Source organism: Camelus dromedarius, chromosome 22, assembly GCF_036321535.1.
Source record: "Camelus dromedarius isolate mCamDro1 chromosome 22, mCamDro1.pat, whole genome shotgun sequence".
NCBI classification, from domain to species: Eukaryota; Metazoa; Chordata; class Mammalia; order Artiodactyla; family Camelidae; genus Camelus; species Camelus dromedarius.
Window position 1 is genome coordinate 1,787,373 of NC_087457.1, and position 23,602 is coordinate 1,810,974.

A 23,602-nucleotide genomic window follows, 5' to 3' on the forward strand; every position below is an offset into this window, starting at 1 on the left:
ATAAGACTGACGACTAGCTCCTGAGTCTGGGGTCCTCAGCAGAGTCTGAGAACAGCAGGAGAGGACAGGAAGTGTTTAAGTGCCAGCTACTACTGGCTACTGATAACAAGATACTACGTGAAACAGATGAGCTCAAGACAGAATGGGCTGGTCTTTAAAGAAGGAATCCAGGGAACAGAGTCTATAAACTCAGGGCCTCTTAGGTTCACTCTCTGCATCTGGACTCAAACAGTTAAGATTCAGCCCTGAAAAATGCTATGAAAAAGCAAGATTTCATGAGAATTCTTCGTTGAAGAGTGACTCAGTTCCTTGGCAATGCCAATATCACGTTAGAGGTGTCATCTTCCAACTTCAGATTATTGTTCCTCATAATAACCAGGCAGCTGCAATTAAACTGAGAAAAAACAACAACAACAACAAAAACTAATTTTCTTTAAATGCAGTTACTAGCACATGGGACTGACTGGAACCAAATAGATCAGAAGCCTAAAAATCTTTCTGAAGGAGCTGTAATGACAAAGATGACAAAGATGACAAAGATGTCAAAGAAACCAGAACTCTACTTATAAAAAAAAAAAAAAAAAGGCTAGATACTTGTCTGACAGCCTTACAACCACCTTCCTGCAGGCAGAAAGCAGGTGGAGAAAAGAGTGTATCCTCAAAGATGGGCGTCCCCTCCCCCATTACCCACTTCAGTTGAAGCCAGTGGTGAAGAAACACAAGACAACTGGAACCAGGAGCTACATAGAACAATATATTTATAAAGTAGTTCCTCCTTAAGAGCAGAATAATGGCCTAATTAAGGGAAATGCCCACCTTGAAGGTAGGGGGTCTTCATAAGGCCTTTCAGTGGGTCTCAAAGCTGCACTGCTGATTGCTGTAGCTTCCTCACTCTTCTCCTTTCTGAATAGGAATAGGCTTAGTCTCACCATCATATTGGGGTGGCAAAGGAAGGATGAAACTTGCCTTTTAATTCACTGATTAGTAGACAATGGAGAGCTACACTGAAACCTGACAAAGAGAACGTGCTTCACCTGGAAACCCTGGCCTTCCAGGTGGATACTGTTCTGAATGGGACCCTGGGCTGTTTGCTTTGGGGAAGGGCTGAGTAGGTCTTTGTTCAATGAAGAGTGGAATGGATATTTGGCTGTTAGAAGGGAAGTTTCTGGTGGAAACTGGCTAGATGCCTACCAAACACATTTACACTTGTTTCTGGGCACATGAGCAAACCACACTTCCTAGCCCTTTTGGACCTAGTTTAGCTGGATGTGCTGGTTCCTACCAACACAATGTGGGCTGAAGGGAGTTAAGACTCCTGTGATTAGGCACTTAAAAGGAAACATGCTAACCATCTATTTCCTTTCCTTATTGACTGATGAGGCCAGGAGGACCTCAAAACCATGTGTTGATGACAGAAAGCCACCTGGGTCCCTAAATGACTATGTGGAGCAGAGTCCCACCCCCAACTCCACTGAGACACATGGAATTATGATGTAAGCAAGACATAAGTAATTGATGATGTTAAACTACTAAAATTTTAAGGATTATTTGTTACAGCAGCTAGGATTACTTATCCTATGGTTTACTAAAGAGCTTTTGGATATGCATACTCAACTTCCTACTACTGACATTCCTATAATTATTGTTATGCCTTTAATGTAAGTATACTTGTTTTCAGCTTTTAAACACAAATGTAAACACCTCTAGAATTCACATTACAAAAATGGTGTCAGTTATGCCAACAAAGACACAAGATGTGTAGAAAAATTTCTTCAGTGACACAAGTGTAGCCCCAAACAGCAGTGATAAGGGAGCCCAGTCAGCCCCATAAAAACACTAACTAGCACTGTAGATCAGGGGAAGAATGCTAGACTTAGCAGTCAAGTAGATGGGGTTTAGGATAAGCCACAGCACATCCCTTTCTCTCAACTAGCACACGCAGTACAAACAAGGCCAGGGGATCACTGCACGTGGATCTCATGATGAGCACAGGGTTCAAGGAGGGGCTCAAAAACTTGTCTGTTGAAAACACAAATGAACAAATAATACAAGAATGGATGACAGGATTTTCACGGAAATATTTCACAGAGATCAAAGTCCTGACAATCCAAGTGCATTGCTGAGTTATGTCTATGTGATCTTAAGCAATTTATTTAACTTCTTTAAGCCTAGTTTTCTTATCTATGAAATGGTGGTGATAATGGAATATATATACCCTATGGGGCTGCTGTGAGAGTAAATGAAATGTAATATGTAAAGAACCTAGCACAATATCAAGCCCACAGTAAGCAAGGGGTAAAAATGTTAGCTGTCATCATTTGGTTCTTGTGAGAGCCCCACCACTAAGTTGGTTCACCTCAGTTTCATCACTTGAATGACGGGGATAAAGATGCCTGACCTACTTATTGTGTGGATCTCATGAGATAATGGATGTGACATTTGTCGTATGACAAGGTTACTGGGACACGGTACCCTGTGTTGGTGAATGACAGCAAGGTCCCACAAGCTTCCATTAAAAGCTACTGGAGCTGGAACATTTTCTGTTTAAAAAGAAGATAAAAGCCTGTTTATCTTGTGACCAAAGAACTCAACCTGGGAGATGACGGCTGGTCTGTGACTAAGTGCAGAAATAACTGGTTTAAAAAGAAGCAAATGGATGACTCATATACAGAATAAAATCCGTGTTCTCTCACCATTTGAGTCAACTGTCCCTGAGCTATTAAAGCTGATGAAATTTTATTTTTTCAGTGAAAAGTTTTAAGATTACCTACCTAATGGTACTAACATTTTTACTAGCATCTATTTTTTTAAAAAATTAGCACAAGAAGAATTTTGAGAAACTAGTTGATAAAGACTAATATTAAGGGAAGAGAGGAGTGTCTCACAGGTAGGCTCATACTAGCTACCCGTTAATCATTCACTAGGGGTGGCTAACAGAACAAATGATGCCAAAAGTTTCCAGTGACAAGACAATAAAGAAATAAACAAACACCCCGCACAATCCATTCCAAAAAACTCTTACCTGACAGGCTGTAAATCAAAACCACCAACCCCAAAGGAATCTATTCTGATAGGCTTCATCAGCTCCTCTACCATGGGCAGATCTAAGAGGGGAGAAAAGTTAAAATAGCAACCGAAAATATTATGTAAATTGATTAATTTAATGTCTAATACCACCAAAATTACACTGTCTCCGATTGACATAGTTAATAAAATGGCACATATAATAATCCCAGTTTCCCACTGTAACCTGCTTGTACAAGAAAATCTTCTTAGGTATTTATATTTGAATTATATATCTATATACTTTCTCTCTCTCCCCCCATACACATCAAATATATGAGTATGGGTGTATACACACACACACACACACACACACAATATGTATTTAGTTGATCCCAAATACCATTCTCTATTTAAAAAATAACTTTAGCATATGTTCATGGAAAAGCATAAATAATGTGAAAATACTTAAGTGATTTCTTAACTTGGGAAGATATAGGAGGAACTGAAATTTTACCCTATGTTCAGCTCTAACTTTATAGTTAAACCGATGATTCCCAGATTCCATTTAAGCAAACTCTATAAATTCAGACTGAGAAACAATCACTACAGTAAATTGAATTTAAATTACACCACACTGGAAACTGTTTAGAGAGGGTCTCAAAGGAATAAGATTTTACCACATTCCATGGTAGAGATGTTTTTAGAGGACCCTTCATCTTCTTTTTTTTTAAACATTTTTTATTGATTTATAATCATTTTACAATGTTGTGTCAAATTCCAGTGTTCAGCACAATTTTTCAGTTATTCATGGACTTATACACACTCATTGTCACATTTTTTTCTCTGTGAGTTATCATAATATTTTGTGTATATTTCCCTGTGCTATACAGTGTAGTCTATTCTACAATTTTGAAATCCCAGTCTATCCCTTCCCACCCTCCACCCACCTGGTAACCACAAGTCTGTATTATCTGTCTGTGAGTCTATTTCTGTCCTTTATTTATGCTTTGTTTTTGTTTGTTTGTTTTTGTTTTTGTTTTTTAGATTCCACATATGAGCGATCTCATATGGTATTTTTCTTTCTCTTTCTGGCTTACTTCACTTAGAATGACATTCTCCAGGAGCATCCATGTTGCTGCAAATGGCGTTATGTTGTTGGTTTTTATGGCTGAGTAGTATTCCATTGTATAAATATACCACCTCTTCTTTATCTTCTTGAGGATGCTCTTTCACCGAGCTCTCGGTATGTCCCCCTGCATCACTCTCAGATCCTTGTTCATTTGCATCTTCCCAAGAAAGGGCTACATGACAATACGTCTGATGTAGAGCTTCAGTGTCACTGCTGCTCTGTCCATAAGAAACACCTGTTGAAATAAATGTAATCTCTAGCATGGCCACACAAATACACGAAAATATAAAACACTAATGTCACCCCTTAATCTACCAGAAATGGTGAACAAGGCTGTGGGACAGTACGATGTGATAAAGACAGGGTGAAATATAAACCTTGGTATTACGTGGCACAGCCCATGAGCATGAAATCACAGCGGGCTCAGTAACCCCTGTCAGCAGGCGGAGATGTGTCCTGATGTGGTCATTGTAAAATCTCACTCCACAAGTTACTGTCTCTTCCTACCGTCCGTAATCAATCTCTGCACTGGATAAAACTACTCTTAAATTTCTAAAACTGACATAATTATGCAAGGATTCTTTCTTTCCTCTGCCTCTCTTTCTCTCTCTCTTTGCCTCCTGATGCCACCAAGCATCTCATCTTCTGTGTTTCTTCCACTGAAATTCAATCCTCCAACTTTGTCATCCAATATGTGTTCCAATATCCTGTGTAAAAGCTGCTGTAACAAAAAAGTAATTTCCTAGTGGCCAAATCCTGCCTTTACATTTCTTCAACTGTTGTAATTTTTTCACCCGGTGAGACATCTGACACAGCCCTTTCCCTGGGAACTTTCTCCCATACAACGCCTTCCTCTCCCCACCACTCTGATGGATACTTCTCCATCTTTTATGGTACATTGCTCATCTCAGGACTCCATCTTTAGCCCTCTTTTTTAAAAGATCTCATTTTAGGGAAGAGGGCTGGATAATTTCATCAAGAATCTTCACTTAATTATTACACATATGTATGTGACTTACAAATCTATGTCTTTTGTCCTTAATTCATTTCTGAATATTAAATTTCCAAATAAACATTCAGACTGTTCTATAAGTAAATCACATCTAACACAACCTCAAATGAATTAATTATATTCCCCAACAAAACCAATTCTACTCCCAGGATCTGCTGTTTTACCCATGGCATGATTACTCACCCAGTCATCCACAAGAGAAAACCTGAAGTCATTGTTCACTCTTCCATCCATGTTAAACTCCTCCTCTTCCCACCAAGAAACAAACTCCGGAAAAAAGAATTCAAAGGACCTAATGATAATAATGATCTAAGATTTTGATGTCTTTTCTTAACTCATTTTGTACCTTTCATTACTAACAGTGGAATTTTGGAAGTTAGGGAAAAGAATAAGTGTCATAGAAGATTGGAAAAAAAGAAGAGAAACAGGGTGAGCAGTCTCCTTTTCTCCTGATACCCATAACTACATAATTAATACCTAAAAATAAAACAGTATATACAGCCTCCTCTTCCTCTACATAATCTGTGACTTGCATAGTATAAAATTCTGAGGGACTACTTTCAACTCTAAATTTAAGACATAGCCAATTCCTACATGTGACTGTGTAAGAATGCCTTACAATGGGCTATCTTTCCATCTAATGCTTCAGGTTGTAACAGAGGAGAACAAATCTGACACCATATTAGATCTGTTCCTTTAGTTTTAACCACTGTGCCCTGTTTTCTAGGCTTAGTCTTGCCAGCTCTGCACCTTTTGTGAAACAATGTTGCCTTTAGCCCGAAATGGACAGGAGAGCCTATTCTTGGGGCTCTGACCTTTAAGGATGTCAGCACTTCTGCCTTATGCAGAGATGGCAAGTTGCAAAATAGAGAATAACCTTTGTATTGTTGGAGGTTTACAGGGACACCATGGCCTGACCCACGTGGACAGCTGCAAGAACAAAGAATTCCTACAGCAAGAAGTTTGCAACAACCAACCACACCCCCTCCCCTGTGGGGTTGTTTTATTTTTTTCCATATAAAAGGAGTCTGTATTCTGACTGGAGAAGGATGGTTCTCCAAGATATTAGTTGGCCATCCTCTCAGTCTTCAGGCTTTCCAAATAAAATCACTTTTCCTTGTCCCAACACCTTGTCTCCTGATTTACTTGCCTGTTTTGTGGCAAGCAGAATGAGTTTGGACTCAGTAACAAGGTCACCACTGCTATTTGAAGCATGCCCAAAAAGGAATAGAGTTGCTTAAATAAACTAAAAACAAAAAAGTAGGGTATATCATCAGAGGAGAGTCTCTAAGTGGCAGAGACATTCAGTAGGACTTTAGGGAAAAGATCTTGCCTGCCCCCTAAACCATTGATCAGACTCAGAGTAGCCTGACTGAAGGATAGAATTGATTTTATGAACAAAAGAAAAAGGCACAATGTATTTTTTCTCCTCTACAGAAATACCATGGGGTGTAAGTATCACTTAGTATGCATAAAATAAATGATCCCAAAGGTAACTAGCATAGCAGTACTGAACACTCAACCTAATTTAACAGGTGAGAGGTGTCAGAAAGAAGGGGTTCTAGCATAAAGCAACAGCAGAGCAAACATGCAGAAAAGCAAATGACCTAAAAGTCAGAAATTAGAAATGGAAGACAGAGAGACATCAGGGGCTGCTCAGACAATGGAGCAGGAGAAAAGTACGTTTCTCCTAATTTGAGTCATTAACCCAACGGATATTAAAAATAACCCCAGGGTCACGTATGTTAACTCTATTCATGTATTTTCTAGAGAGAAAAGTAAAGGGCTGACTTCTCTGCCTTTTACATTAGAAAAAGAAGATACTGTGTAATTAATTATTTTGTGTATTATTACAGGTCAAAAGCTTCCTATTTTTTTCCCACTTACAAGTTGAGAAGTGTCAAATTCTATTGTGCAGTGGCAAGGGTCCCAATGTGTAGAGTACTGTCACATTCAGTGACTATGCCAGTCACATGGCCACAGCACAGTACAGCACCTGCCTGTGAGACATGAAAACTAGCAAAAGGCTAGATCTGGCCCTTATTTTATAGTCATCAACTTTTTAAAGACAATAAAGCACAAGGAATTTCATGAGTCATATTAATAAAAAAGATAATCTTTGACAACATATCACCTAAACCAAGCCTGCTTAATCCCAGAAAACAAATGGTTAAAAAAAGATCCACTGATCTTTTCTGTTTTTAAACTAAGTTCATATGCTGATTTGAAGATTTTTCAAGTGTATTTTTGAAATACTAGGTAAATTTAACAGGTCACAGCCAATAGGAATTTATACGCATGCCTTCAGGTTCTTTCACATAATCTGTAATATTAATAGAGGTTGATGCACATAATGAGAACCACACAGCTGGCACTGCTTGTTGAATCTCAGCAACATACTAGGTTGTATGTTATCTCAGCTGATCATCACATGGGCTCATTTTAGAGAAAAGGAAACAGGCTTAGACGCATTAATTTTCCAATGTCACCCCGCTGCTAACTGGCAAGGCTGGGAATATAAATCCAAGGCCAGGAATATAAATCCAAGGCCACAAGACAATAAACTCATACTCTACACTCTTCTAGTAAGTGACTCATCAAATTACCTCAGAATCAAGAACATTTAAGAAATAAGATTTTAAAAATTAGCATTATATAACTTCCCAGATCATCTTAATAGACTTTTTCTTTCAGTAATAAATTTTTTTGACTCTTTTAAAAATTGAAGTATAGTGATTTTACAATGTTGTGTCAATTTCTGGTCTACAGTATGTTTTGGTCATACACATACATACATATATTCATTTTCATATTCTCTTTCATTATAGGTTACTACAAGATATTGAATATTATTCCCTGTGCTATACAGTAAAAATTTGTTTATCTATTTTATACATAGTAGTTAGTATCTGCAAATCTTGAACTCCCAAATTCAGTAATAGCATTTTTATTTCTGAGTTTTTCTTATAATCTATAGCTGTGGTTTTCATACTGAGTTTAACATAATGATAGTTTTCAGAGAAAATCATGGGGTCCACAGATGTTTGACTGGAATTGCACTTTAAAACATAAAAACTGTAATAGAAATTTATCTGCACACTCAGATGTGCCTTTAATGTAACTAGTATTTTGAAGACCACCAGCATAGTAACTTGGCCTCCAGCTTTGTTTTCACACACATCACAGAATCAAGTTCTTCTGGCCGTCCTGTGTGTCCCATAATGGGTCACTGACTAGAAAAGCTGTAGCTCTACATTGGTCTTTTACAAGAACTCATATCTACTCACTGAGAACAGTGCAAGTGCACTATCACAGCACATACATGACATGTACTTAACCAGCGGTGAGACTGAGGAGCACTTGCCCAGCACATGTTTTCATCATGGTGGAATATTCAATTGGATGATAACAAGTAAATGAGTGACATGTCTTGATGGAAAATTTCTGCTGTAATTATTAACTTTTATACTTACATTTCAAAATGGAAGTGGATAAAACAAGATGGTGATTCTTGGGATGGCAGTGACTAGAAATAAGAGATCTGAGTGGGCTTTGTGGTTTTGATCATGTTTTGTTTTTTATGATCTGGTTGCTGGTTACATGGCTGTGTTCAGCATTTGAAAATTCATCATCTGCACTATGATGATACATGAATTATTCTACAAGCATATTACAATTTGATAAAAAATTTAAAAAAACAAAATAAAAATAAAATGCAAGCAGATGTTCAGAGTTGGCTAGTGATTTATCATTTCTATTGATCTTTTCTTCAAGAGTCTGGTTTGCTTTAGTTGACCAAACTAGCCAACTGGGACTTGCAAAGAAAGGTGAAAAGTTCCTACTTGCACCTATTTAAGGGATCAACCAAGAGTATTTTTGTATTATACAACAAAAACAAATATACGAACATATTGTAAGTCTGATGATATAAGAATATAACAAGTATCTATAACTCCCAATTTTAACAGTAGTGGTCTGTTTTAATTGTTATCACTAATTTTTAAATAAATGTCATGAATGTAAACATTTATATTTATGCTGATAAAATATAATTTTTATCTATAGAATACTATCTAAGATTCCATTTGGAGATAAGGGTTCCACTGTATTTAAAAAGTCTGAAAGTCATTGTCTTAAAGACCTTTACAACCATTGGTGAAGTCTGAATGGTCTTAGACATTTCAGAATTTGGGGGATGTGTGCTAGCTTTTTCCTGTACAGAGAGAACTATGGAAAAGCCCCACACCAAAGTCTCAATTCTCCTACACATGGCAAATTTAACTGAATACTCTGGGGGGCACAGAAAATTAGTTAATATTCATCTACAGTGCTATACTTTGTACCAACAGCATTCATTCATTTTTTTAAAAAGTATTTATTTAAAAACACACTTCACTGAGACTGCTAGCATTAAGTGTCACCATTAGCAAGTTCAGATTATTTACACAGAAAGAGGTAGAAAATATGAAATGTAAAGTTTTATTGTTGATAGTTATATATATTATTATGTATTATATATATTTCCCTAGAAATGAAGTCAACTAGTCACAGGCTCTTATGTATTTAGAGAACAGCTAGTTTCTCACTTTCACCCGTCCCTGTCATTTCATTATCAGTCACACCTGGCAGGGTCTTTGGCTTAGCTGTTGCTTTATCCTGCTCATCAAGGCTGCCCTCTGCAACAGAGTCTAATGAGCCAAGCAGCACTACTGGAATAACACAGAAGGAAACAATATTAGGAATATAGAGAAATCTGTATGGTTACATTAGTAAAATATTTAAATCATTTGTAATCTGTATGAAAGAAAGATAAATATTTACATATAAAGACTACATAACCATATATCTAAGACAAGCATGATTTTCTTCTTACGCACAAGAGTAGGCTTACCTCAACATTATATCTATGCTTATATACAGTTCTAATGTACATTTATGTGGGAAAGGCAAAGGGCCTGAAAAAATTAACAAAAAAGAGACATCCCCCTCTCTTACTGATGTGTAAGTAGCCAATTGAAAACTGCATGTATTTAAGATGCATAAATTGTTGTTATGCATTCTTATTGCTGTATAGTTTCTACTGTGTAAAAATACCAATGGCAAGACTAGCATTTACAAGATCTACCTCTGAAGGGCATTCGTATAAGACAGTCAAGTTTAATAATTGCTCTTATGGTATTTGGAAAAATCTGTACTCTTAATATGCTTGACAAATTTTTATTTCTCCAATTAAAAAAATTTTAAATTACAGCTGCTTCATTATCATCGACAGTTTTTAGGGTTTTGGCCTTCAAATATGGCCCTAATAGCTAAACTAGTGAATGCTGGAATAATACATCATTACTAATTTTCCTAAGTGAACTGTATTGTAGCCCTAAGGAATCAAATAGCAAATAAGGGAAAGCATCTCTTTATAAAATTACTTCTGTTAGTAAAAGAAAAAGAAATGAGAGAATTCAAAGACTAATAACACTTTTCAACTTCCAATAAATTAATGGATGGAGGCATGAAATATCAATAGCTGCTAACATCATAAAAAGGAGATGAGACACTAGGTGACTCTTTATGAAATAACACACCATACTCTCTGACAGAGGATCAAATCAAGCCCAATCATGCCTCTGGATCCAGTTGCCAGTTTGAGGAAGTAAAAAGGATGGATGAATGTGCTAAAATGTACCACCTGTATGCAATCAGTCAAATCCAGACTATGAAAAACAAATCAAACAGGTATATTTCAAGGAAGGTATGAAAAATAAATCTGTAGACCAAAACAGACTTACAAGGAACAGCAACTCTCTTTGTAAATGGTCAGAATTAAACACTAGTACCTAGGGAGACATACTTGGGTAAGAGAATCATAAACAAAAGGAAGTGATTTCTGTAAGAGTAACTTAGAGGAAAGGACTTACTTAAAGGAAGGGAAGGGGCTATGATTGAGTCAGAGCACATGGAGGAGCTTCTGGGAGAGCTGGCAGATTTCTGTGTATTGGGCTTTGTGGTAGTTATAAGAATGTATTATCCATCAATATAAAAAAACTGATTAAAAAATCAGCAGAAGAGCTCAATAGATCTTTTCCAAAGAAGATAAACAGATGTTTAACAGGCTCCTAAAAAGACATTCAACTTTGCTAATCATCAGAAAGATACAAATCAAAACCACAATGAGATACTACATCACACCTGTCAGAATGGCCTTCATCAAAACGTCTACAGATAACAAATGTTGGCAAGGATACGGAGAAAAGGGAACCCTAGTACATTGTTGATGGGAATGGAAACTGGTATGGCCACTATAAAACAGTATGGAAGCTCTTTAAAAAACTAAAAGTAGAACTACCACAGGACCCAGCAATGGAGGAGGAGGAGGAGGCTAGTGTGTCTATCTGTCTTTATATCTAATACAGGAAGAGGAGGCTAGTATGTCTATTTACCTAATTGAGGAGGAGAAGGAGGCTAGTGTGTGTGTGATGTCTTTCTATCTGAGGAGGAGGAGGAGGCTCTTGTGTCTGTCTGTTTGTATGTGTGTCTGTCTCTATCTATCTATCATCTATCTATCCTTCTATCTATCTATCTACCTAATTGAGGAGGAGGAGGAGGCCAGTGTGTCTTCCTGTCTGTGTCTGTCTGTCTTTGTAACTGTCTATCAGAGGAAGAGGAGGAGGTTAGTCTGTCTGTATAGCTATCTATCTAATAGAGGAGGAGGCTGGTGTGACTATCTATCTATATATGTCTCTATCTAATCAAGGAGGAGGCTAGTGTGTCTAGCTGTCTATCTATCTATGTATATGTCTATTTTCTAAGTCACCAAGTTGGAGTTAGGAGAAGAACTGAAACTAAAAATTTGTGTCTTATAACATAAATCTCTAAATAGGCTATATAATGCCAAGAAAAACTCAGTCACTCTCAGAATATGTAACATCAGGAGCATGATTTTCTTACACTACTAATTGTGATGCATTTGTATTTATTAACACATTCTACAATTTCTAAGGCTTTGTTATTTCTTGGGACATAAGATATCATTTAGAAATCTGATAAACACCTTAAAATCCTGTTTTCCTAATTCCTCTTAAAAGAAGCTACAAAAAAGGAGAAAAAGAAAAGAGATATGATATATTCTCTCCCTGCAAAACATTTTCTACCTCTAATATCCAACTATTTGATTCTATTTTCTAATAGTTATGAATTGGCTACAAGCATTTTATGAATATAAAATGAATAATAACAAATTCATATTTTAGTTTGGTTGTGTTAATGTCTAATGCGTAAAACTTGAAATACTATGTTGGGAAGAATTCCAGGTACACTATTCATTTATGTGTCCAATTTTAGAAAAGTTTATTAACTTCTATGATTTTCGGTTACTTCATCTAATGTATAAAATATCACATTACAGTTTTTAATAAATAAGTTATTTGAGATATTATAAATGAAAATACATAGTTCATTGTAAGTGCTCAATAGTATTTTCTTCTCTCTTTCATGTGGGTGGATTGTAAATTTCCTTAGTAACTGTTAATGATGGTAGGCCAGTCTGTACTATTACATTAAAAGATTTTAATTTCAAGTGATGGTGATGTAATTCACAAAACACTCAGCATGATATTAGTGCCTGCAACTTTTTCTGGCACAAAGACTGTACTCAATTATCTGTAGAATTCAGTCAATGATACAAGAACCTAAAGATGTTAGCACATGTCCTGCCTTTTCTTTTTCTTTTTTTTAACTGCGGAAATCATTCCCAAGCTTTGCATTAAAAAGGTGGGATATCAGAATACTGTATTATATGCTGTGAAAGTAGAATCAAAATAGTCAACTGATGCAATCATAATAGGCTTTACTATGTTTCTGTCCTCAGATACGCCAGGAATTGGGATTAGAAGATTAAAAAATATAGTGAGAAATAAAGGAGGCTTCCTCCATGATTAACTTGTCAGGCCTACATTTCCATAAATCACTAGTAATATATAATTTTATATAACATATAATGCACAAATCATTATATAATAATTTGTATAGCTATTACTTAATAAATGCCTGCTGTTAACTTAGGTTTTGTGTTAAGCACTTTATTTTCACTAAGTTTCATAAACCTCTAAACTACTTATAAGTACTACCATCCCCACTTACAAATGACAAAACTGATGTACACAAAATATAATTTTTGCCCAAATTTACATGAATAGTTAGTGACAAATCCTGGATCTGAAGAGAATCTATAACACCAGCTTTCAGCAGCCATTACAACACACTAGCAGCCAACTGTCCCCAACATAGGCAGGGACAGAACCATCACCACTCAGTGTATCATCTAACCAGAAAGTCAGTCAGAGAAGGAAACCAAACATCTTTAGAAAACTTTCTTGGAAGCCAAAGAGAGCTGCTCTTCATTCACCACCCACTCTATTGGGACCTATCAATAGTCTCTAATTCAGTAAAATATGTTTAAATATCTTAAGAAAGGAGACACTTACTGAAGTCTTATAGCCAGTGCTTGTGCATCAAGAGGGCCTTGATGGAAAAAACAGTGAAATCTCCAGGAGAATCACCACATATCCTGAACTGAGCCCTGATCTCCTCCTGCCCAAGTCATTGGTGAGGCGAGGAAATGCTGTGGAGAAGTGTCTGGCTCTTTAGAATTCCATGATTCAACACTGGAAACAAGATCTAAGTCCTCTATACATGGAAATATAAGGTTTGTTGTAATAAATATGTTAAAAATGGGAAAAGGACACAAGGAACTATATTCAATATCTTGTAGTAACCTAGAATGAAAAAGAATATGAAAGGGAATACATGAATGTATACGTATGACTGAGGCATTATGCTGTGCACCAGAGGCTGATGCAACACTGTAAACTGACTGTTCACCAAAAAATAAATAAATAAATAAGTGAAAAGAAATATCTCATTTTTACATCCTTAGAGGAAATTAAGTAAAATTGATTTAATATTTTATAACAGCTCAATTTGGTGTGACTTATGGTTAGTAAGAAAGGCTATATTTAGTTCAAAAGCAGTGTCTACTAAAATTAAACTTTGTATGTGAATAAAACTTACAGAAAACAGTCATTTTTGTTAGCCTTTTGATCAAAGAATCTCCTTATCTAAGAAATATGAAGTAGAAAAACACGAAGTTTAGAATGCCTTCTGATTTCATACAAACAAGTCTGGCTCCTTATTTTTATTCAAATGGAGATTAATGACCTTACTACTCACGAATAATAACCACAGTGATATCATGACCAAGTTAAAAGGGCACTCAAAGGTAGATATTTTCCTTTCTAAATGTCTTTTTCTTCATATTTGCATCAGACACTTCACATTTCACAGATCAACTGGTATCCTTGTTTCTAGTGTGTATAAATGTGTTTCATCTCTTTTAATTTCATTTTCCAGAGAATGAAAATTCCTAACCTCTAACCAGAAACCATAATAGCATTTTATTTATAAAAGGCAGTGAGAAGACTCACCAATATGCATATATACTATAAAACCAAACGGCTGAGAATTTTTTTTAATCATAAAGAATTAGTAGGGTTATTTTTAAGACTCATAATTGAGGGCCAGGTTTAAATGCATTTACTATCATATCATTATACTAAAATAAAATTTAGAATACCCTAAAGTACAAAAGGGAAAGCATATGAAGCACTTTATAAATTCCTGCAAGTTCATACCCTTTTTGATGTACATATTCCCATTACATTTGATTTTTTAATCCCATTACCTCAAATATTGGTAGAAAAACAAATACAGATTTATGAATTATAATCTCATTTAGAATGCCAGCACTGCTTTGCAATCACCTATCTCTACTGTCTCTCTGTCTGGTATGCAAGAGAGGGCAGATTTCTACAGAATTCTTCCTTTGGGTTCAACATCATCATTTCTTTATACTCTTTCCCTTGATTTTTTTTTTTTTCAGTCTCTCTCATTGGATCTTCTTTATGCAGTTTTCAATGTTTGTTTCCTAGGATTCTGGAACTGGAACTCTTTCCTATCCCATGCTCTTTGGAGTCAGGTTTGTGATTCTAGTGAGGCTTTTCAGCATGAGAGCTCATGCTTGTATTAGTTTCCTATTGCCACTGTAACAAACTACCACAAACTTATTGGTATTAATAAATCATACATTCATTATCTTACAGTTTTGGAGGTCTGAGGTCTGAAATCATTAGATACACGAGCTGACTTCAAATTATCAGCAAGGATGCTTCCTTGTGAAGGCTGAGAGGGAAATCCAATCACCTTGCCTTTTTCAGCTTCCAGTGGCCTGTGTTCCTTGGCTTGTGCTCTTTCTCCACCTTCAAAACACATCTTCCAGTTTCTGCTTTCCTCATCACATCACCTCTTCTCCTTTTGTAGTCAAATCTCCCTCTGCCTCCCTTTTACCAGGACACTTGTGATCACAGGTAGGCTCATGAGGGTATTCCAGGGTAATTCCTCCCATCTCAGGATCTTTAATTTAATCTCATCTGCAGAGTCCTGTTTGCCCTATAAGGTATCATTCACAGGTTCCAGGATCCAGGATCTGGATATCTTGGGAGGTCATTATTCTGCCTACCACAATGTTCCAGCCCCCAACATAACTTTACATATACACACAGTCATTTTATACACACACACACACACACACACACATATATACATACACACACAATGTATATATATATATATATACACACACACACATAACTTTCAATTGTATATGGCCTTGTCAAAATTCCTACTCAACCTCAAAACCAGTGTGATTTCCAGGGTGAGTAGGAATTTGGTATGGCATTATCTCTTCTATGAGATTTTTAATATCCTTCACTGCCTTCAAGATCATCCCTCTGAATTTTATACATAATTTTGTGAGGTGATTTGCTTGGTTGCAACTCTTGCTATATTTGAGATTCTTGTATATTTTTATTTTTGCAACCCTAGTGATTAGCACAATAAATAACCCAAGGTATAATGACACAGTAACACATAATAAAGCCTTGCGTTGTGCACTACATAAAAATGTTAACTGATTTCTAGAATTCCTTGGGTAGTCACTTGGCACACAATGTTTACTCTAATTGATCCTATGTAATCAACTGAGTAATTAGTATTTATCATGTACTTACTATGTGTAGGTATAGTGAAATTTTTTACTTCAAGTTTCAGTTTATTTGAAGACAAGTGAAGACAACAAGCTGTGAAGAAGTAAAATGTAACTCTTTCAGATAAATTAATATAAAATATTTCCTAGTTTTAAAGTATTTTTTCTTCTCTACATTATGTATACATTCTACTTTATTCAAAAGGAAAGAATAAGCAGAAAATTATTTCAAATAATCAGATTAAACTTTTATTTTATATGTGTTTATGTGGGTCACAGTTAATTTCTGTTCCCTATACATATGTTAGATACTTTTATTTAAAATATTCAAACTTTGGGGACTTAATGCTCCAGTGTTAAAATAAGTCTACAGTCAAGCCTCTGCATTAAAAATATGTAGATTACATTTTGGACAATATAGTTTGTAAAAAAAAACCAAACAAACAGTAAATTTGATATTAGTAGTTACAATAAGGCAGAGTTTATAATATTTTAATCTCGATGCTGCTGATAACTAGTTTAACTTCAGGCAAATAACTTAACCTTTCAAAATATCTGTTTTCTCATCTCTAAACTGGATAAATACTGGCTTTTATTTACCTGATAAATTAGCTTATTGTAAGAAGTAAATAACGCAGTGCCTAGAAGGCATTTAGGTCAATGTCTAGCTTCAATAAATTGTAGCTTATGAAATTTCTTCTAAATTGTGCCACAGGGCTGTGGCTAAATCATAGCTTTTCCAATTGTTAACCAATTTAATTTTATTTTAGACCAGAATTAGGATACACTTGACATCAATGAGATTCCCAAACTAATATGTTGAAATCATGGGTCACAATAGAAAGAGCTGGGGGTTATATGTCTCCCTGGATATCTCAAAAATGAGATGAAGTAATAAGGACTTAAGGGTTGTCTTAGAGAGACATGAACTGTAGTTAACTTAGAGCAAGGCAGAAGGTAGTGTGTTGTCTCTGAGGTTGCTTCCTTGAAAATAAGCTTAGTTTAGATCTTAGCAACTTTTCTGAAGTAGCAAAGCATCTTCATGGTGTCACCAGTTTGCCCCCAATCTAATCAATTGTCTCAAGTTCTTCCAACTTAAGGTAAATAAAGTCTGTATATATATAAAGTCTGAGGACCTAGTGTATAATATGGGGACTATAACTGACAACACTGTATTTAACTGAAATTTGCTAGAAGAGTAGAAATTAAAAGGTTCTCATTTTTAAAAAAAGATAAAATGTGAGGTGGTGGTATTGTTAATTAACTATGGATTCCTTTCACAGTACATAATAAGTATATAAAACCATCATGTTCCATGCTTTAAATAATACAATTTGATTTGTCAATTGTACTTCAGTAAAGATGGAAAAAATAAATTATCACTGAGAAAAAAATTTTGTATGTTATTTTCTTAAGACATGTTTTACAATTCTGTACTATTAAAGAAAAGGAATATCAAAAGTAGTCGAAAATTTTTACTTTCTAAAAGCCTTAATTACAAATTAATCACTTTTTCAATTCCCATTTTTCTAGTGTTAGAAGTGTATTACTAAAGCATTTATAAAGACATTCTGTCTTAGGACCACTATAATTTTATTTACTTCATTTTTCACCATCACTTGAAAATCCTCAACATTGCATTAATGAGCCAGAAGAGCTGATGTACTACCAAGGAGGGATATTAATGAAAGAATGATTCTAACTCATTATACAAAAGTCTCCCTAATATCTGGTTTGTAGCATTACAGATTGTCTATTCAGAGTATCATTTGTCAACTTGCTATTATTATGAAAATACTGAGTAATATTCCATAATTTCAAATTATGTCAGAGTTTTAAACCAAAACAAAAAACCTTTGGCTGTTTTTCACCAATATTTACCATCTCTTTCCATTCATGAATATTTTCTTTATGGATAATGTTTGGATATAAAAGAAGCTGTATAATCACACAGATTTACATTTTACTTGCATATAATAATCGGTAAGAATAACACAACACATTGGTGAAGTACATAAAAACTGCACTTAGTTATTCACTAGCCATGTCAAACCCTGCCAGGAGCCCAATTTCTAACACATCTGTGTAACTAATAAACTGCCTTCAGGATAAAGCAGCTAGTACACAATGTCTGCATCACTGACAAGTGGCAAAACTCTCTTGTCTTAATGATTAAAAATGTTTTCTCACTTCTTCCTTGCAGGAAAAATCCAGATCCTCTTGAGGTGTTTGGTCACTTCATTTGGAAAGCAGATGAAATGAACACCTAGATGCTACTTTTTCATTGCTGTTGTTTAAGTTGCTGTATAAACTGTTAGGGAATAAAAGTTGTTAGGGGATAGTAATCCAAAACAATAACAACAACAAAACCTAAGATATAGTCCATAGACTTCTATTTTAAACTACACTTTATCACTACTTAAAAGGGAACCAACACAGATTACATAGTGAAAAAATAAATTAATGGGAGAAAATATTTTTTCAAATACTAATTGTTTCAAACTTTTATCTCAGTTGGAAAGAATGAAGTATTAATGAGCTTTTAATCTCCATAAGGGTAAACTAAATTTATGCAGAGTAATCTCTGATCCCTAGCCACAGCTTACACTTTGTAATCTCAGCTAGTTGTCCAGAAGTCTCGGTGTGGGAGGTTGGATGCTTATTGTAAATTCATTACTAAAAATGTAAAAAATGATTTGAAGCTTTTCTACTTATAGTGGGTAAATCATATCATTTTCATATACAAAAGAATAGGTTAAAAAAAGATGTTTGGCAAAATACAGCAATCAAGGTAACTGAAAATTTGCTTCTTGGTAAGCACAATAAAAACAGTTACAACTTCAGATTAGTAGCCTGTTCAAAGCTATTTTACCCATAAAAGTAAATTTATTTTAAATTTGAAAAAAATATCAAATTAATTGAAGTATAAATACTGAGTGACTATTATGAACCTAACTGGGCAGTTTATAGCTCTGCATGTGCAAACAAAATAGTTACTTTTTAAATGCCATTTACAATGTCGATACATAATGATCCATGCTGATAACATGGACTTTCTTCATTGAATATAAGTAAAATTTCAAATGTATGTGGGAAAAAAAGTGAAAAGCAAGCAGATAACATGGGACAAATTAATGAACACTTTATTAATTTCAATATTCTCTTTTAATCTTAAAATAAGCAGATACTTTGGGTTTTCTATTGGCATTGCACCAAACTTTCATTTTAAATTATGAGCTTTATTTTTAATATAATAATCTATGTTCTTTTTTGGCATATAAAGGCTTTCATCTCAACTGAACAGCTTCTTTTATTTACTCTATAAGAATGTACTCACAAATTAAATTAGGAAGCTTGATGGCTTCTAATTTTACCCATACTGGATAAAGCCAAAGTCCTGATAAGCAAATATGGGACTGTAATTTGGTCCCTCAATATTCACACCTAGAAACATACTGAAAGTTACACTGCTTGCCCCAAAATATTCAGCTATGTGGAGGCAAAATTCAATCCAACATCTGATCACAGTGAAAACTTGCTCTCTTTCCCAGAAACCTCTCTGCTTCTTCTGTTTTTAATGGGATATTCCTGTCCCTGTAACTCCAGTAGTGTAGCAGTTATCAGTGTGAGTTCTTTCTGAGATATAAAGACCTTGATAGGATCCCAGCTGTACCATTTATCTGCTGCATTACTTTACAGAACTTATTTCCCTCAGTTTCCTCACTAGTAAAACAGTAATAATGACTGCCTCTCAGATTGTTGGGAAGATTAAAATTGCATAGTGCCGGTATTCAGCACAATGGCTATCACATATTATAAACACAATAATGCTAGCTGTAACTAGTCTCATTTATGTGTCTTTGGCAAATCATTCTACCTCACACTAGACTTTGATGTCCTCATTAATAAACTAAATTAGTGAAATGTTCTCTTCCATAAGTTTTTTATTTTTCTGTAAAAATAATGGCAATAATGTTATTATAATCAAGTAAATTAAAATTTGGTAAGTTTTTATTAAATTGTATTCAGTGCAAAACAATCTGTCTTATATAGGACAGAATCTTACATTACAAACTGAACTTGGACTTTGAACAGAACACTGGAACAGAAATTGGCTTAGCTATTTTTGTAAGTATTATATAATACATTCCATAAGAGACATAATCACACCCCAATATGTAATTATGTTATCTGAAGTTAATGTGTAGTTAATAGAGATGACAGGAACCAGAGACATGGAGGCCCTATTCAAAACCTAAAGACATCAAACATTTGATGGAAAACAACATACAACATAGAACAGTATGACTATCATTAGATGGTGTATTAATTACTTGGCATAAAAAGGCTCTGTCTTGTGATCCTTGTTCCAGCCAGATTGTAAAGATGCTTTTCTGGAAGGTACTGGACAAGCTCCTACCTTAAGATCTTTGCACATGCAGTTCTCTGCCTAAACATATCTCAGTCCCTCATTTCCTTCATGTCTTTGATGAAAATAAAGCTCTGAAGGTCCTTCTCTGCTCATTTTATTTAAAATGTAAACTCCTTCCTCAGCTGAGGCAATCCTTACTCCCTTTCCTCCTTCAACACCTTCACCTCTTTTAAAATCTTTTTAAAAATTGATAGCATTTATCACTACTTAATACAGCACATGTTTTTATTATTTATTTTGTTTATTGCCTATTTCCTTCCATTAGAATGTAATTTTTAAAGAAATTTTTAATTGCTTTTTATTTCCACTTTTGTAAAGTAGTACTTATAACAATGCCTAGCATATAATAGACATTCAGTAAACTTGTTGAAGGAGTAAATTAAGTACCTCTGAAATTTTACAAAACAAGAAAATTGATTGAAACACAATCTCTAAGCAGCAGAGCTAGATGGCTATCATTCAAACAGGGAAGAGAAATATACTTTCCACTTTGTATATTCTTTTTATAACTTTTGAATGAACACATTAATTGTATGCATTCACATTTAAATATAAATATTTTAGACAGAAATGATGTTTTTAGAGACTCTAAATATTGAATATGATGAAGAGAAGTGAGTTGACTGACCACAGATTACAGACTACAATCTCCCATTTGCTTCTTTAGATGACCACTAGATTTTTCTGAATGTTTATTATAATATAAATTTATTTCATTCATTTTTATGATTTCTGTCTTTTGTAAGTGGCTGTTACTCAAACAGTAAGCATAAAGGAAACTGTTTACTCTTTTGGGTCATCAAAAAAAATCACTTACTGTGCAATTTCATCTACATGGTTTTGCAGATTTTTTTGATGTAAACAAGTTCAGTTGTTATTCCCCAAGTGAGTTGGGAAAATAAGCTTCTGTTCACACCTAAATTTTTTAACCTAAATTAAGTTCTCCCTCATACTAAGAAAACATCTCTTTCAATTAGATCCAGGCCACCAGCTACAAGAAATATCAAGTTCATGTCAAATGTATCAAAAGTATTGCAGCGGGAACTCAAAGTCTTTTCCTGAATCTCTCTGAAGTGTCACTTCAATACAGTTGCTACTAGTCACATGCAGCTTTTTAAATTAAAATAAATTAAAATATTCAAGTCTCAGTTGCAGTAGCCACATTCCAAGTACTCAGCAGCCACATGTAGATAATGACCACCATTGAGGACAGCACAGATAAAAAATATTTTAATATTTTCATCACTTACAGCACTGCAAGAATGGATTTGTCCTGCCCTACCTGAGGTTAAGGCAAAAAAGACTGCATAAATCTAGAGATTATAAGCACATCAAACACATATGGTAATGGCTTTTTCATGGTAAGAAGTATTCTTTTAAAACATGCCCTGATCATTCTTTGGTCAAATAGAGGACAACAGCATGCAGGAATGTGTTTGTACATATTATACTTACTAGGTTTTCAATAAACGTACATTGAAAAAGTAGCTAATCACTACTTCATGGCTGCTTATCATGTGCAAAACACTATTTGAGACATTTGCAAGAATATTATTATATATATTATATCATTATACATAGTCTACTATTATATATATGTACATAAATAAATTCTACCAGAAATTAATATTATATAAGTCATTTCTGTTCTCTGTTTTTAAGCCATCACTTGAGAAAACTGTTGAATCAGAATTATATGGCTCAATATCATTGCATAACTATTTAAAATGAAAGAATTCTATATGTAGATTATAATTCAGGGCACACAAATGTTAGTGAAATAGAAGTATTCTGGTCATACCAGATCCTTTGACTTCTTCCTATGTAAGAACCTTCTTAAAAGGCTCCAGTACTACTCCCTCTCAGATTTTTCACTCCCATTCCTCCTTTAGAGTTTAGATCAACTTTCATCCTCTCATAAAGCAAACACTTCCACCCCTTGTAGGCTCAATGAGGCCCCATGTAACATTCTTTCATAGTACTGTTGACACAGCCTCATATTTAAGTTTGTACTCAAATATTTAATTTCCTTACTTGATTAAAAGCCGATCCTTTCCACTAAAGAATGAGCTTTGTCAAGGCTGGGACTATGGCTATTTTTATTCACCTGTATCTCTGACACTTGTACATGGTGTATGACCAGTTAATTTAAAAAATAAATTAATGCTACCCATGCTTCTTCATGAGTCATCTCCTTCCAAACTTCTGGCTTACTGAAATTCACTTAAATGTGATAATAGTTTAAGTGGGTGGGAGGGAAAAGAGACCACTTCTTTTGGATCAATTCCTTAAATGCTTCTCTTCCTCACAGCAGATTTTGATCTCCTTCTGTTTAAAGATTAACACCACACTGTCAACATGGTATAGTGGAAAGTATAAAAACATAGGTGTGAGAACACTTCTGTTCTCCCTTATGTTACTTACCCACTGCATTGACCCCAGGAACTGAGCTTCTTTTTCCTAATCTGTGAAATAGGAATAGAACCACCAGTCTCAGTTTACTCAGATGTACCCAGTTTTGTGAGGGCCATATGATACAAATTGTGTAAAAACATTTTTTGAAATCCAAATTATTATGCAAAACTTGGTAAGGCACTTAAGCTTTTGAGTGCTATGGTTCTTATGTTTTCCTCACTGCCAAATTTAATTTTTTCCACTTTAACTAGATTTCTTTTCTTCTGCCTGCCAACACTGAGAGTGTTTCCCCCTCCTTTCCTGCTGTATTTGGTTCTCCATCTGTCTACCATCCCATTTTTGTTCTCCCTTTTACTGCCAATTCACCACATTTTTTTCTTATCAGGTAACTTACCTGTAAAGCCCTGCAGTCTGGCCTCTTTCTCTATCAGTTTACAAAACTGTTCTCAAATGGATGCTCCATGCCATAGCCTATGGCCATTTCACCATGTTGGTTCTACCTAAACCCTAACTCAT

General features: G+C 35.0%; 1 protein-coding gene across 6 annotated transcripts in view; it reads right to left on the reverse strand.

The window, feature by feature from the left end:
* Window positions 1-3,869: 3,869 nt before the first annotated feature.
* LOC135318876 (saccharopine dehydrogenase-like oxidoreductase) overlaps window positions 3,870-23,602 on the reverse strand; it is a 66,930-nt gene continuing 47,197 nt past the window's right edge. Inside the window, exons 7-10 of one of the 6 annotated variants that reach the window (XR_010377272.1) lie at window positions 23,096-23,136; window positions 18,430-18,550; window positions 9,770-9,856; window positions 3,870-5,439 (exon numbers count right to left, since the gene is read on the reverse strand). Coding sequence is in view for 1 of the 6 variants with exons in the window: in XM_064477369.1 (XP_064333439.1) it covers window positions 4,308-4,370 (63 nt within the window). In the remaining 5 variants the exon portion in view is untranslated. Of the gene's footprint in view, window positions 5,440-9,769; window positions 9,857-13,624; window positions 13,827-18,429; window positions 18,551-23,095; window positions 23,137-23,602 lie in introns of all 6 variants that reach the window. The other 5 variants (XR_010377274.1, XR_010377273.1, XR_010377271.1 and 2 more) reach the window with 5 other exon arrangements.